Genomic DNA, 16,275 nt, shown 5'->3' on the forward strand with positions numbered 1-16,275 from the left:
GTATATATATATATATATACACACATGTATATATATATATATATACATATGTATAACTATAGATTATATTTAACCTACTGCACTTAAACAAGGTTACTTTTACACCCCAGTTAATTAACTATAAACCATTATTGCCGTATATAGTAGGCTTCAAAACAGTTATTGATGATGGGGTTTAGCTAACTATTGTCCCTGTTTTTAATCCAAATCTACTTGTCTTGCGAAAGTATTCATGCCCCCTGTACTTTTTCATATTTTCTTGCATTATAACCACAAATATCAGAATTCCTTGTGTGACGGACCAAAATAAAGTTGTCTATACCTGTGAAGAGGAAGGAAAATCATACCTGGTTATCAAAATGCCTTATAAATAAATAAATACAAAACAGATGTAGCTTCTGAAAGAAGATTTACCACCCAGAAGTAGAATAAATTTAAACATAAAGCTATGGCTGTAATGGAAAGACATGAATTAAAGTAGAGGTATGGCCTAGTAAAAGTCAAGACTAAAATCCACCTGAAAAAAGTGGATTTTTATGCTGTCCTATGCTTTTCATCCACTGTGAGTGAGCTTCAGCTAAATTGTGGAGATGAATGAGAAAAGACTTCAACCTTTAAATGTACAAAGTTGGTATCTCAAAGACTTGAGTGTAACTTTTGTAACATGTGGTTCTACAACGTATTCTTTTATGGTGGCAATAGAGTGTGGGTTGGATGATGTTGGCTGTTTGGTGGAGCCCCAACCTTTCAGATTTTTTATGTGTAAAAAAAAAAAAGACCACCTATCGCTTCACAATTTTATGCTGCCATCTGGCACTGTCACTTTTCAATAAGGTTACAGGGAGCTGGTGGCGGGAAAAAAAATACCAGGAATGATTTTTTTAATCATCTAAACATACCGTTTCAAGCCATGTTTAGGAGTGGAAGTAGTAGCTTTTTAAGTAAATGCTGACTGACTGGTGATTAAATTACCCTTGACACAACTCCAATTAGGCTTTTGCTAGCAGATGCTGATTTCTGCTTTTCTTTTACTTTTCAATTCTAAACTATTCCTGTTTTTTATTGTAAGAACTATAACATACAAAAGAGGATAAGATGTGCTGCATTTCCTTTTAAATAATCTAGCACTTTTGAATCTTACAGATACTGACGGGATTACAAAATTATCCCCAGTAACACATCAAAGCATAAATCCCTGACCTTTATCAGATTTTTATTAAACTAAACTAATAGAGCATAAAAGTACATGCTGTTGGTTGATATAGTGATAGACTGCAAATGGTGGTAGTTTTCAGTTTTGAGGCTTTTAATGAGTAGATTATTCAGTATTTTAGAGACTGATGACGGATCAGAGCTGATCAGGGAAAAATGTCCGTTTCCTAAAAGCATATTTATGTGTTAAAATGGACCAGTCAAAGTCCAGACTGAACAAATTATGGCATTTGTACTTTTGCCACAGCTTCAAAATCATGGAGCAGAAAATTATCTGCAGCTCCTATATTATTAACTGAGTAAATAAACAAATAATGACATTTTAGACTTAAATAATATAGTTCAAGACCTAGGATGGGAAATTAAGATGTATCTCAGAATTTTTAAAGCATAAATTAAAATAAAGCTTTACAGTTTTTGTTATCTTATTTTTTATGACTCTACACAACCCGTAAACTTTATATTTCAGTTTTTCTCAGCCATTTCCTTAGACTGAACGCTGTGGTCTCAAAACAAAACAGGACAGTATTTTTGGCTCTAATTCATTTTGTACCACGTCTCCATGTACAGGAATATAAATATGTAATGGACCCTACCCAGAGATTAATGACTGCCATGATAAAAGAGGAAGACAGATGAAACAGATGCTGACAGATGAAACCTATTAAACCATAATTACGTGTAGCATGTTCTACATATTTGCCACGATACGAACGCTGTACGTTTAATGTCCTTATAGGAGGCGCTCCAAGTAATAGATAAAGGCTTGTGAAGGGTCTGAATCTGTACTCAAGAGAGAAATAAGAATAATTCAAGACAAAATGTGCTCATCCAACACCTGGGGGACCAATATTGTTGCGTCACCTCCATGTACAGTATTATTGCATTTTATGCCACCGCCAAACAAGCTCTAATATTGCTTTTGATATGGCTAGACCTCGGTTTCATCAGTTCAGGGCAGATGCGTCCTAGTGGTGGATTTTTTTTTAATAATGGCCTGTCAATCTGACAGCGAGCTCCACATTGCAGGGAGGCATATAAGACAGAGGAGGTACAGGGGTAAATCCAGCAATATCTCCTTAGAGTTCACAGAGTTTCTCGTAAACAGACTCCCACACACAGTCAGATGTGCGTGCACTTCCCCGAGCACGCTCAAAAAGTCTGCGCACAAACACGCAGATGATTTATGAAACACGTATTCAAACAAATCACTAGACGATTATCCAATTAATCAATTGCAAATGAAAAACAATAATAAGGAGAGTAGTGTTGCAGCAGGGAATCAATAGTAATATCATATCCCCTTCAAATCTAATCAGAATTCAAGTCAGACAGTCAAAATGAGCAACTGAAAACCCTGCTATAAATCCAAGCAGACTGCTGCTGTGAGGTTTTCAGACTGCAAAACCAGGAAAAAAAAGGCCAAATCGGGGACTAGAGGGCTAGATCTTCCACCATCTGGCCACGCCTGGCCATCCACTGCCGCAACCCTGCATGGCTGTGTTAGATTTATTGAGGCAATGAGCCTCCTGCCCCCTGGCATGGGATTTGATAAATGTGACTCAACTCACGTCCAAGATTATAATGGGGATAATGCAAAAGAGCACCTTCTGCCTCAGAGATACCTTTTGAACTCTTCTACTAAAGTTTGAGTTTTGAGACATTCACACTGAAATAATTAAAATAGACACCTGACCAGCTGAAAGGCAAATCACCCGTGTTCAACAATTGCTTTAAATTTTTCATAATAGGATAGTGAGTTTATTAAATTTCAATAATACTGAAATCGGGGCTAATCTAGAAGCTTAATGTAACCCTCTTTTTACCCAAATCCAATTCTAACGCATCTTTGGGATCAATCATTTTAGCATTGCATTGTGGGAACACTCAGCCGAACGAAGCTATACCCTCACGAAGCGCTAGGGTCAAGGTGAGACTTGGGATCTTAGAGCACTGTACCAGCTAAATATGGTGGTGGTATCCTGCTGGGAATAATCAAGCAGAGGGACTATCTCCAAATTCTTTGATTCCCCACAAATCATCACCTAATTGATAGAAACGTTCTATCCACATTGTGCAAACTTACTTGCACCATTGGCAAATCAAAATGGCAGCATGATGGTGGCACTATAATAAATATGGCTTGTTGATAGGTTGGGTAGAAATTTCAGTTTTTCCTAAAGTTGTTACTTGGGTCAGTTGACACTGTCCTTTGAAGACATGTAACACTGGACAACAACATTGTCATTGCCAAAAAATTAAGGTCTTTGTCCCTGAGTGTTTTTGCTAACTGTAATGTAGGGTTGTAAATTATTTTTGCAGCAATGGCTTAAAGAGAAATTACGCCGCAGTGACAAATAAATAAATATTCTATATTCTTTTTTCTTCATTACTGAGTTTTCTTTTCAGCAAATGTTAGACAGGACTCATTTGACTGTGGATTTTGACTGTCTCCTTAACTTCAGCCAAGATCTTCCTGTGGATTTTTGTTTTTGTTCTGGAGCACATTTTGGACCACAGGACGTGTGCGCATGACCATCTATTTCTTATGCAATAGGATAGGTGGAAATTCATGTGGTAATTATACTGCATAAAACACTTTGGACAGAATATTAGGCCAACTTCAGGCATCTGGAAATTGTACCAAGTATGGACCAGACTTGCGCTTGTTCTGATGTCTGGCCTTATTTTTTTTTATTTTTTCCATATGTCACACAATGAAGCAGTATTTTGACCTAAACAATACCCATAGATGTGCATCCAATTAACTGAAATGGTGTGATTTAACCCAATAAAAGCTTGTAGTGCCATGACCACGATCCTCTCGGCTAAATTATTTAAAGCAACAGTAACCTCAGTGAATGCAAACTTCTGAATTTGAAGAACGTAATAAAACATTCCCAAATAAAATTGTCTCATTATTCTGTTCAGAACGTTTAGTCTGATTCAATGACAAACGGCGGACTCGTCGTTATGTCTTTTCTACAGCTCCTAAAAGTGTCTGGTTACAGTAATAATAAGTATGATGTGGCTTGGGATCTCTTAAGCAACTTTGCCTTATGTCCACAAAAAAGTTTATTGGTTAGATAATATCGCACTGTCAGATATTAGTGGAAGCAGTAAACAGAGAGCAGGACTGTGTGTTTTCAGCCAGTAAAATAGCTGCCTTAAAAGTTATTAATCTACAGAAGGCAGATTTAAATTTTTTTACTTACATATATTGGCAGTTCCTTTGGGTATCGGGAGGTAGGAGCCCACACTCCAGGCTCTGCCGTGGTAGTGCCTCTTGCAGCGGCTGCAGTCCGGCCCTGTGGTGTTGTGCTCACACTCACAGCCCAGCTTCCCCTTGTCGAACACACAGCTGTTGGCATGCAGGTTGCACTTGCACCTGAGACAAAGAAAAAAGGCAACAAAAGACAGACACTTGAATAGGCATTGAGCTGCATCCACTGAATCAATACCTTCTGCGGGGAATATACAGCGTTGGCCCTCGCGGCAATTTTTATTTGTGCCTTTCAAATTTTTTTGACAGGGGTAAATTGAAATCCTGGCGGGCTCTCTGACTTGGATCACGCCTCCTCAAAGCTTCATTATACTCGCCTCACAAAAAAAAAGAAAAAGAAAACAAGGCTTCATTTGTCGGCGCCCCTGCAGAAAGAACAGCACTGAGAATAAGGTCACTTTTGCCACTGTGAGAGCTAAATGAAAGACGCTCTGTTAGATTCACTAATTGAGCTTAAAACGCGGCCTGTTAGAAAGATGATAGAAAAGAAGCGCTGCGTCCTGGGAATTCTCTTTGTTTCCTTATCTTTAAAGTTGTATTGTGTGGTGAAGACAGCCTTTAGCCTGGAAGCTCTGATGGTGAAGCCGGTTTATTAGACTGAAAAGCAGCAGAGCTGACAGACGCTGCTGACAGGAGAAGAGAAAGGCCTGACAGTTCTCCGCATCGTTTTGGCCGAGCGAGAGGACGGCGCTTTCGAGCTTAGGTAAAAACAAGTTAGCTGCAGTTTCATTTTGAATGACTCCAACCGTCAGAATGAGCAGAGAGTAAATTGCACAGGCTCAAAATATAACCTTTTCTCCAGCGTGACTAGTGTTCACTCCCACTGAAGAGCTCCATGAGAAGCAAAAAAAAAAAAAAAGGCTGCGCTTGTTGTAATGAGAAATATTACAGTTCATATTGCAGATATCTAGTCTAAATATAGCACTGTGTGTTTGCTGTTACTCCCAGTCGGGTAAAAGGTTACAACTTGTGACCTCGGCTTCTTGTGAGGTGGGAGGAGAGTGAATCAGATGGGAGGAGAGCATGAAGTGGATCTGACACTGTAGACCTCCCGGGAGGTTCTGGCAGCTCACGGTTTCACATCGAGCCCATGTTTGTTTTTACAAAGTGCTTCCGAGGGAAGACTCTTCCCGTTTTAGCTCGATGAGGGGATTTTTTTTTGTTCTTTGCCAACAACTGCCTGTGAACACGAGACAGAAATGTATCCATTCTAATTGACTTCCTGGCCTCACTGTGGTATCCCTCTTTGTTAATGGATAACAAGGATGTAGCCGGACACACAATTCATGGTTAGGTACAGATAACAGCAGAAGGAAGGAAATCTCAAATACGCCGTCTTCACTTCACCTGTATGTAACAGAAAATAAGCCCCGCAAAAAATAGACCAGCCTTGTTAGTGGAGAAATAAGGTAGCAGACTACAGGCGCCGAGGCTGGTATCTCTTTAAAATTCAAATAACTTTGGAAATATTCTCCAGTTGGAGCTACCCGGTGCGCTACGTCAAACCTATGCATGGTTTATACTGGTTAGAGGTATTGAGGTATACCGAGGTTTTAAAAAAAGTTTTAAAATTGCTGAAATTCTCTGACATGGATGGGAATGTTTATCACGGATGACGTTTTGTCCTTAATGATATGAAATATAAATAAGTGACCTTCATAAAAATATTTTATTTTACTAAATCTCCGTTTAATTCAGTAAGCTTCTTCTGATTATTCTGTTGTATGACACGGTTTCATTCACCAATGGCCCTAATCAAATTCCCCATTTTTGTTTTTAACAAATAGTGCTCCAATGTAGTCTCAGGGCTGCTTCAGGGAGTTGATATCTTTTGATTCGTTCAATGAGCTTTTATTTTGTGTGATCCTCTGGACAATACTTCCTTTGTTCTCCAGATTCTTGTCATTAACAAATGCATCTGTGTTTGCATTGCCAGCTGTGAAGCAGCGGAGAAGAAAGCACTCCAGAGGGTCATCTCAACTGTCCAAAAGATCACTGGATGCCCTGTTTCATCCCTGGATTATCTTTGCTATTTATTTCAACTAAAAAGAGACTCAAACCAACCTCAGAGGCCCATACCACCATGGATGCTACATTTTAGCATCTACCTGTGGGCATAAAAATGAAAAATAGATACTATAAGTAAGGGGTGTCCAATTTTGTATTTTTTTAAAGATTTGTTTTGCACTATTGTCCATTCTTTACAACAAATAGGGTGGAAAAGAAGGGGAAGACATGCAGCAAATAGACCAAGACATAAAATCGAACCTAGGACAAGGGGATTGAGGACTATGGCCTCTGCACATGGTGTCCAAATTTTTTAAACGAGAATTTAATTGATTTATATAACCTTTAATGGAAAATGGTATGTACAGCACAAAGTATTTTTCTTTTACTAGTTACTTTTATTTGCTTTTATTTTAATGTCAAAGTAAGAAAGGCCACTAGCATCCAATTAATTTTTACTCACTCAACAAGTTGATTGAACAGTGGTCAGTGAGTGAGAGGCAGGGTGCACCCTCATCAGTCCTTCACAGAGAAACACAGGGGCTTAAAGGCAAACAACCGAGCACGCACACACACACACACCTAAGGGCAATTTAGAGCAACCAATTAACCTAGCAGTCACTTTTTTTTAACTGTGGGAAGCAGCCTGAGAACCCACACAGGGAGAACATGCAAGTTCCATGCAGAACGACCCCAGGTCGAACCAGGCCTTCTTGCTGCAAGGCAACAGTGCTGCCAACTGTGCCACTGTGCAGCCTCATATTAAAAAAATCCCAATTTTTAATTGGAAAAAAAATAATGTCCCCTGAGTACTTTCAGCTTGATGATTATGCCCCATGGGGCCAAAACGTTGGACACTGCTGCTGTAAGCAAAAGCCACTGCGGGGCTGATTGACTAAATGTGCTGTTGTATACTTAAAGAGAACGAATGGGCAGTGTATGGTGGTAGATTGTGTTAAAAAAGATATGTGATTTTTTTTTTTATCCTCTCAGAATTTGTTTGAAATGACTTATTTTTTTTTGCCTGGAATTTCAATAATCACTGTATTATTTAATTTTCATGTGATGAACAAAGTACAGCAAAATTGTTACGTGGAAGAAAAATCAATGGTGCTTTTAGACATCAAATTCTAGAAAGTTTGCTGGACATTTGTATTCAGTCCCAATAAGTCAATTCTTTGTAGAAATACCTTTTGTTGAAGCACGTCTCTGCCAGCTTTGGACACCTAGAGACTGAAATGTTCTTTACCAAACAGCTCAAGATCAGTCAAATTGGATGGAAAGTCCTGCACTGTCTGCCAGTTTAGGTGAACCGCCATTTTCAAATCCAGCCAGAGATTCTGAACTTGATTTTGACCCCTGGATTTAGCCTTGTCCATCATCCCATCAGCTTTGACCAGCTTCCCTGTCTCCTCCAAAGAAAGCCATCCTCCCAGCATGATGCACCCACCACTACCATGGGTGGAGCTGTTTTTTTTTTCTGTTCAGGGTGATTTAGAGTTAACGTTTTCTGTCACATATAGCATTTCATACATTTGAACCAAAACGATCTTTATCTAATCAGAGCACCTTTCTTCCATGCAGCCGCTGTCTTCCCTACATGGTTTGCAGAAGACTGCAAATAGGACTTGTTATAGATTTTTTTCAACAATAGCTTTCTTCTCAATAATCTAGCATAAAGGCCGGATGAAGAGTTTAGGACTAATAGTCGTCCTGACAACATTTTTCCACCTGAGCTGTGAATCTCTGTAGCTCTTCTAGAGTTATATTTGCCCTCTTTACTGCTTCTCTGAATTAATATTCCTTGAGCAGCCGATCCGTTTAGGGTGATGGTCGTGCCTTGGTAGGTTTGCAGTTGTGCCAAACTCTTTCAATTTAAGCTGATGGATTAAACAGCGCTCAGTCAGATGATCCACTAACTCTGCTTTATGATCCACCTACTCTTGTCTGATCCTTGGTCTTTAGAATGTCTTTTGTTCACTTATGCTCTCAGAAATAACATTTAGAGCAATTAGAGTAAAGGGTCATGAACACTCGCATCCGGTTTTCCCAAATACAAAGAGAGACAATGTAACAATTCCCTGTTTTAATTTGTGTTTGCTGAATAGAGAAGTTTGAAACTGTGTAACCACACAGGGGCAAAATAGACATTTAAGGTTGAACACGAGAAGAAGGATAAAATTGATTTAACCTAAGATCATGCACTTGACAATAAAAAAAACTATACAAATATCTTTCAAAAGAGGAAAATCAAGAGCCACAATTGATAAGATTCATAAGCAGCCCATGTCCTCACACCAACAAAATACTCTTTTTTCCCCCCAAATTCCCCATTGTCCTCAACTTTTTAATCAATTAAAGTCCCCGCTCCATAAAATTAATGACTGGGTGTAGCTCCTCTGCCATGCATACAGCAGCGACTCCCTGAAGTCAAGAGCGATGAGATTTGACCTTCCACTTAATTAAAAACCAGCAAAATCTGGATCATCAGGCCCAACCGGCAGGCTGATAGAGGAGAGGATGTGGACTCAGGGGAGCTCTGGGATGCAATGCTTTTGCCGCCGGCATTGTCATATTGAAATCGAAGAACTTTTCTGTACCTGCTGGTATTGGTCACAAGAGGGGAGAGATCCCCTGCCTTTTCCAGCCTAGGTACAGCCTGTTTTTTGAAAAGTTGCTATTGCAAAGACACATTTTAATAACATTAAAGGTGACCACTATTACTGTTATCCACTATCCTGACTCCAGTGATCATCTAAATCCTCCTGAAACTGCCTGTTTTGAATAAGGTCAGAACATGTGTTCTGTTAGGCAAATAATGGTGCTTATGGTGTTGGTTTACAAAGCTTTTATTTAAAAAATAAATAAAAGCTTAATTTGTTTGACTGCCACAAATTAAATGTAGTTTATGACAATAGGTTGTAGTGATACTGTGGCATAAAGGACTGCATAGTATTTGTACTCCTTAAACTTTTCACATCAATGTGTTTTACTGTGATTTTATGAGGTAAAACAACACAAAAGTAATGTACATCTATGTAGTACAAGCATGATGCTAAATGTTGGTTTTATCTTTGAATAAAAAACTAACATTTAAAACGAGAAGAAACCAAGACAACTTTTGAGGAGGGAAGACGATCTACAGCTCAAGTGGGGAATCGATTGTCAGGACAATTAACAATATGTTTGCTGCAAAGTTTCCTTTTATGACAAAAGGGGCAAGAAGAAAACCTCTGCTGAGTGAAAGTCACAAGAAGTTCTGTTTACAGTTTGCTACAAGCCACTTGAGGGACACAGCAGACTTGTGAAGAAAGATGCTCTGAGCAAGCTTCTCCATTTTGACCTAAATGCAAAAAGTGTTGTGTGGTGTGTATTAACTAGTGATGGGAACCTTTCACATTTGAACCGATATGGTACTGGTACCCGGTACCTATGGATCAGTACCGGTACTTAACGGTACCTATTTTCTGTACTTTTATGTGTTTATGTAGTAATAAATGTTAGTTTATTAATAAAAACTTTTCAATTTAACATATTTATTTCTCAATGTATAAACTTGTTTGTATCTACAAATGAACCGTTTTAAATTACATTGCTTGAATCTACAGCACATAAGACTAAACTATAATGAGGTGAACAAGGGTTTAAAGCTGTGTGTGAATACAATTCAGGGAATTGTTTTAGTGCAACAGTTCCCGTGGGAAAAAAAATTAAAAACATTATATGTTTCTTTGTAATTTAGGGTGGGAAACATTTGCAATGAGGGAACACAGCGAGGCTCTCCTCTCTGCTCACTTTGCTCTGACTACAGGCGAGTTAGACAGCATTTGTGGGAAGAGGCTCACAGCAGCACTCGCAGCAATAACTGCAGAACGATTAGGGCATTTACAGGAAGTCACCAATAACAGAAGAAAGTCGCTAGATCTTTCGCTCTTTTTTTTTCTTCAAAAAGGCGGCTCTGAAAAGTCTCTAAACATAGCGAGAAATTCGCTAAATTGACAGCAGTGACCAGGTGCTTCCAAGTATTCCTGCCACTGGCCTTACACTTCGCGTCACAATTGCAGCGACCATAATCTGTGTCACATTTTGAAAAGTGGAGCAATAGTTTCGACCGCTTTCTATCAGCCAGGCTTACTTTGTTTACTGGACCAGTGGCTACTTACGCTCTTGTGCGTGCAATGCTGTGTTCATGTTCGGCATGGAAAATCATCCACTCTTCCTCTCCCTCAGTGTCACAGTGATTTTTAGGTACCGGTGCTTAGGTACCGTAACATGGTACCATTTGATTTTATGTGAATCGGGATTCGGTCGGTACCTATAAAAGTACCGAATTCACTACCCAGCCTTAGTATAACACTGCACATCCTCCTGAACACACCATCCAATTTTGAAACATGGCAGTGCTAGCCTCGTGCTATAAGGGAGGCTTATCTTCAAACGCAACGGGAAAGCTGGTTGGAGTTGATGGGTAGATGGATATAGTTATGTGCAGGACAATGCTGGAAGAAAATCTGTTGAAGGCTGCAAAATATTTGAGACGGTGGTGAAGGTTTACCTCCCAGGATGACGGTGACCCAAAACATATACAGCCGGAGCTTCAGTGGCACAAAGTATATTCATGTGTCAGAACTGCTGAGTCAAGGTCCATAGATCTAATTAAGAATCTGAAGCGAGACTTGAAAATTGCTGTTCACAGATGCTCTCCATCCCATCCGATTGTGTTTGAGCTATTTCACAAAAACTAATGGGCAAAGGAGGCAGAAAGACGGTAGAGATGGTCCCAAAAGATTTGCAGCTATAGGTGTAGTGAGCGGGGGTTCAACAAAGCATCGATTCAGAGATACGAAAAAAGGGCCCCACTTTTCAGGAAAAACAGAACAATATGCATAATTTCGTTCATAGTTACGCTTGTGAGGTCTATCACACAGTCCTGGTAAAACTTATAAATGTTTTAGGTTGTGTACTGAGCAGCAAAGCTCAAGAGGTAGGAATTTTTTTTTTTTTACAAGTTATAGTGATCTGTTGCTAATTGAATATATGCAATTATATAATGGTTTAAATGCATATACAATAAAAAGAAAAAATAGTTTCCCTCAGCTGATTTGATTAAAATGAACTTCTTAGAGCAAACTGAAGAGAAATATGATGCTTGATCTAATTTTTTATTGTGTGATCAACTCATGGAAAATTAAGACGCAATGCGACTTGATTTTATTATTCCAATTTGTAGCCAGCAAGTTTTAGTTTTAGAGCTACAGATGTAAAACCGGACAAATTTATTTAGACAACTGAGGTGACATTTGCTTCGAGTTTGAGAAGATATTGTGAAGACGACAGCAGAGGTGTCCTTTGTCTTCTGCCGCCTACCAGCTGGCTGTTAGCTACTTAGCAGTGTGTTTAATGGCTCCCAGAGCAAACACAGCCTTTCGTCCTTGTGAAAGATTATAACCTCCCTGATTTAAGACATTACCAAAAAAAATTAAATAAAATACAGAACAAGCTAAATAGAGAGCTGGCAGTTCAGGTAAACTTTTTTGTGCGTATATCCAGGTAAAACTTTATGTTGATCTACCAGAAATATGTAGACTGTTTTTAATTGAAAGTCTTGGCTTCTTGTAATTATACTGGACACTAATGCTGTTAATAACGCAAATAAAAATGACTAAATCAAACTGTTCGTTGTCACAATTGTGATTATAAATTTGGCCAGTGTTGCATTTAAAAACAATAAAGTCAGAAGCACTGGGCAATACATAACAAAAAGATTAAACAACATAAACGGCAGATAACTTAGCCAGATAAATGTGTTGTTTAATCATTAGATAATTAAAGATGTGAAAATCCAGTTGAATATAATAAAGATATACATGTAGATTTTCTAAATCTCTTTGCTTTAACCAGTATGTGTCCTGGGTTAAAAACCATTGGCTTAGTGGGTTAAACTGAAATGAGCTTGAAAATCATAAATCACATGTGTCAAACCAGGACTGAATTAGTCTACGTGGTTCATATTTTTTTAAAGGGGACAAAACATACTTCTAAATCCTTCCTTGTCACATTTAAATCATTCAGATGTGATCTATAAAAATGCAACGCTTTGGTCTGAATTCCTTGTTATTGTTGCCCCACAGCCCCTCTTACCTTGTTCTGAGGTGCATCTGAAAGCAACCCGTTTTGGTGTGGTCTCTTTAAATGCAAATTAAGCACTTCACACCCCGCCCCCTTCAAGGCCACAGACCACCCCATTCGGCCATTTTTATAGGATGCTGGGGGATGGTGTCTGGGTTCATACACCCAACAACCAAACATTTTGACTTATCCACCTGTAGCTTTGCCAGCCTTCAGCTTAGACTACAAAATTGCAGTCAAAATAAAAATGGCAAAATTGGTGTGCTTGGAGTCCATGACCTTGTTTAGCAGTTCCACAGCAAATACTGTGACATCATTGTTCAAAAAATGTAATGGAGAGTAGAGAAGAATATGACCCAAACAGAATCTAAAGATATCTACACAGAACCCGGAGAGACTAAATTAATGTTTTTTTGCATTCCTACAGGCTCCAAGTACACAACAAATGTATTCAATGGCTAAGAAATTGTTTTTTACCCTTTGACACACAGTTTTGATTTACTAAACCTTTAATCTGTTTGGTGAATTCCTCAAAAAGTGGATGCTCGATGTAGAAGCAGGGGCTAGCCCAGGATGCATTTACATAGAAAGAGCCACTGTACAGTAATGTCAGAAAAACAATGGAAGCACCAAGAGATCCTATGTCAACATTGAGTTGATAGATGCGGATAATACCTAGACAGTTTGAAGAATCAAACTGCAACTATTCTCATTGTAATTTGACCGTCTAGACTTTCTATATATTCCTACTTCAGTTAACTTGACTTAGCCAAGGCTCATAATGACTACGGTGCAAGTTACAGTCCTGATCCACGTCCAGTTTGCTGCACACCCCCACTCACACTGCTCCTAGGGAAACAGCGGCCAGCTGCGGCTGCGGAAACGGTGCTCATGACAACAGCAGTTCACACAGTGCTTTCTGTTGCTGTCCATCATAAATTATTAAAAAACGCTTATAATTTTAATTTCTTTGGGGCCAAAACCTGTTTTCTGTGCTTATACATTTCCTATTTCATCCTCCAAAAGCTCCCCTGTTTCCACATGTTTCTGTGTTGCCGTTTTGTTTTTACTAGTGAAGTTAACGTAAATTGGTGGGGTGATTTTATTTTGAAATTCACTTTATCCTGTCTAGCGCCCGACGTTTCCTGTTTGGCTTGTAAAATTAAGGAACTCGATCTGGGGGACGCACGGCTTTGGTGACCAGACCCACAACCGCACAAGGCTGATGTGACTGTACACATTGCTTTTTAATTATTTGGTTTCGTTGCGGCACCGGAACCGTATCCGTACCGTATTCAGTGTGAGCATGTTGAATTTTTGTCTGAATTCAGCTTGGAGTCTTCACCTCGTTTGGAAAGATTTGCTGTAAATTCATTATTCTTTTAAGGAAGAATTATGTGTCTAAGCTTCCTCAGAGGGAATCTTACATGATGACAAAGTGCCTAATTTTTTGCCTAATTCCTTATGGAGTTATATAAAAAAACAGCGTGGTAAGTAATTTTTTAAAAAGACATAAAATTACATAGTTTTAGTAAAAATATGTTGTCTCAAACGTTTTGTCTCAAGCCTGCAATATTTATGGAGACACTTTCTTATGTAAAAATATGCCTATTTTTACATGGAACTTTTTTTTTCTCTAGCTATTCAACCCATGGCCGCCTCTCTGACTGATAAGAATGAGCGAACCAGCCTCCCTCAGGTCCGTATCTCACCTGCTCCCTAGAACAAGTCACCCATGGTCAGAACTTGTAATGCACCTCCTTGCTGAATAAATACATACTGAGTTTTACTCAAACTTTTCTCTACAAGACACTCGGCAGAGGCGGATATGCTAAGCAGCGATTGCTTTGAAAGATATGAAGAGATCAAGGTTGGTGAGCAGTACTTTGACCTTGCTGTAAGTTTTAGAGTATCAGTGTGTTACCTTGGGCAAACTAGAGTAGCCTGCCAACTCCTACTGGGAAACAGAGTCTGTTTGATGTTTTTGTTTCAAAAAGAGGGGAAAAAAAGTTGTACATGAAAGCATTAGCGGCAACAAAATCTGTTTCAGGTGTTTTTGAACAACTGCTAAAATCGTGAGCCAGCTTGTTTCACCATTTACTATTTGTTTTCCAATGGTAATATCCAAGTAATTACATAATATGTTAAAAGTTCAGAGAACATCTTTTAGGGGTCCATCGTTAACATCAACTCTTGCTTATGGTAAATGTTTTGATAATGTAATTACAGTGCTCTAAAAAATTGCACCCTTCTGTTCTTTTTTTCGTTTTAAGTTTAGCTTATATGATGCAGATCATCAAAAAAATGGCCAAAGACAACCAAAGTAAACAAAAAGTGGAGTTTTCAATTATATTTATTTAATTAAGCGACAAAAAGCTATCTAAATCAAACTAGCTCTTTGTGTAAAAAAAAAAAAAATCATCATCCTTGTGATATCATTGATAAATGTGATTCACCTCATTTTTTGGAGTGTTAATTATTACTAACCCAATCACTGGTTACTGTCTAAACAATCCAGAAATCCCATTGACAGAGCCCATGCGATAACAAGGCTAAAATATCACAGAAACCCTTTGGGAAACCTTTGGGAAAATATTCTGCAGGCGGATGAGAAGAGTGGTCTACATCCTCCATATTGAGTTTTTTAGGGTAGGTTTCAGTGCCAATGTTGGCACATGGAGTGATTTATTATTTTTTATTTTTTTCAAGGTTTATTTGGATACATTTTTCCCATAATAAATTAAATCAAGATATAAAAACAGACTTTTGAATTTACTTGAGTTGTCTTTATATTTATACTTTTATTAGGAAAACATTCTATCCATACATGGAAAAATATCTTCATCATCATGTCATAAAATTTCTCAATGGATTTTTCTCAATCTATAATGCCTCATTGATCCTTCATTACAAAATGCATGAACAATGACAGCTGACCAGTTCCAGTATGGTAAACAACAAAACACCAAAAATAGCTCATTTGCATGATTAATTGGCATGCCTTTTATCTAACAAAGTGATCAAAGATGAAACACCTACAGGTGTATATTTGGATATACACCTGTATTTTCTTTTTACCTGCATTTTTTTTTTTTGTAACAACAGACTTACACACATTGCCAAAAAATTATCCATCTGGCAGGACGGCACCTTGTTCTGGCATAGACGACAATGAAAAATGGGAAGTATGAGATTCACATGCTCTGATAACCTTGAGTAATAACACTACTTTTTCACTGGACCACAGTATTGGCAGAAATTTAAAAGAAAACCAAAAACATAACGTAACTGCTTTCACCAGGCACAACCATCAGCACTGGCGCCCCTCAGGGATGTGTTCTCTTCCCACTCCTCTTCCCTTCGTACAGAAATGACTTCACCTCAGGAGACCCATCTGTGAAACACCTGAAGTTTGCAGATGGCACAAATGTTAATGGTCTGATCCAGGATGGTGACAAGTCCAGATATAAACAGGATGTGGGTCAGCTGGAGGGTGTGGTCAGAACAACCTGGAGCTGAAACTGCTCAAGAAAGTGGCGAGGATGGGAGACCTCCTTCCTCTCCTAGCCATGTGGATTAATTCTAGTTCCAGGGAACCACCCTTTCTCTGGACCCGAGATGGTCCTCACACATAGACATGTGCC

General features: G+C 38.7%; 1 protein-coding gene across 3 annotated transcripts in view; it reads right to left on the reverse strand.

The window, feature by feature from the left end:
* The window catches only part of LOC105930991 (netrin-G1), a 100,436-nt gene that overhangs the window by 17,771 nt on the left and 66,390 nt on the right, over positions 1 to 16,275 (reverse strand). For all 3 annotated transcript variants that reach the window (XM_036138452.1, XM_021319969.2, XM_012869462.3), the window contains exon 4: positions 4,428 to 4,600. In XM_036138452.1, the coding sequence (XP_035994345.1) occupies positions 4,428 to 4,600 (173 nt within the window). The remainder of the gene's footprint in view (positions 1 to 4,427; positions 4,601 to 16,275) is intronic.

Source organism: Fundulus heteroclitus, chromosome 6 (genome assembly GCF_011125445.2).
Source record: "Fundulus heteroclitus isolate FHET01 chromosome 6, MU-UCD_Fhet_4.1, whole genome shotgun sequence".
Classification (NCBI taxonomy): Eukaryota; Metazoa; Chordata; class Actinopteri; order Cyprinodontiformes; family Fundulidae; genus Fundulus; species Fundulus heteroclitus.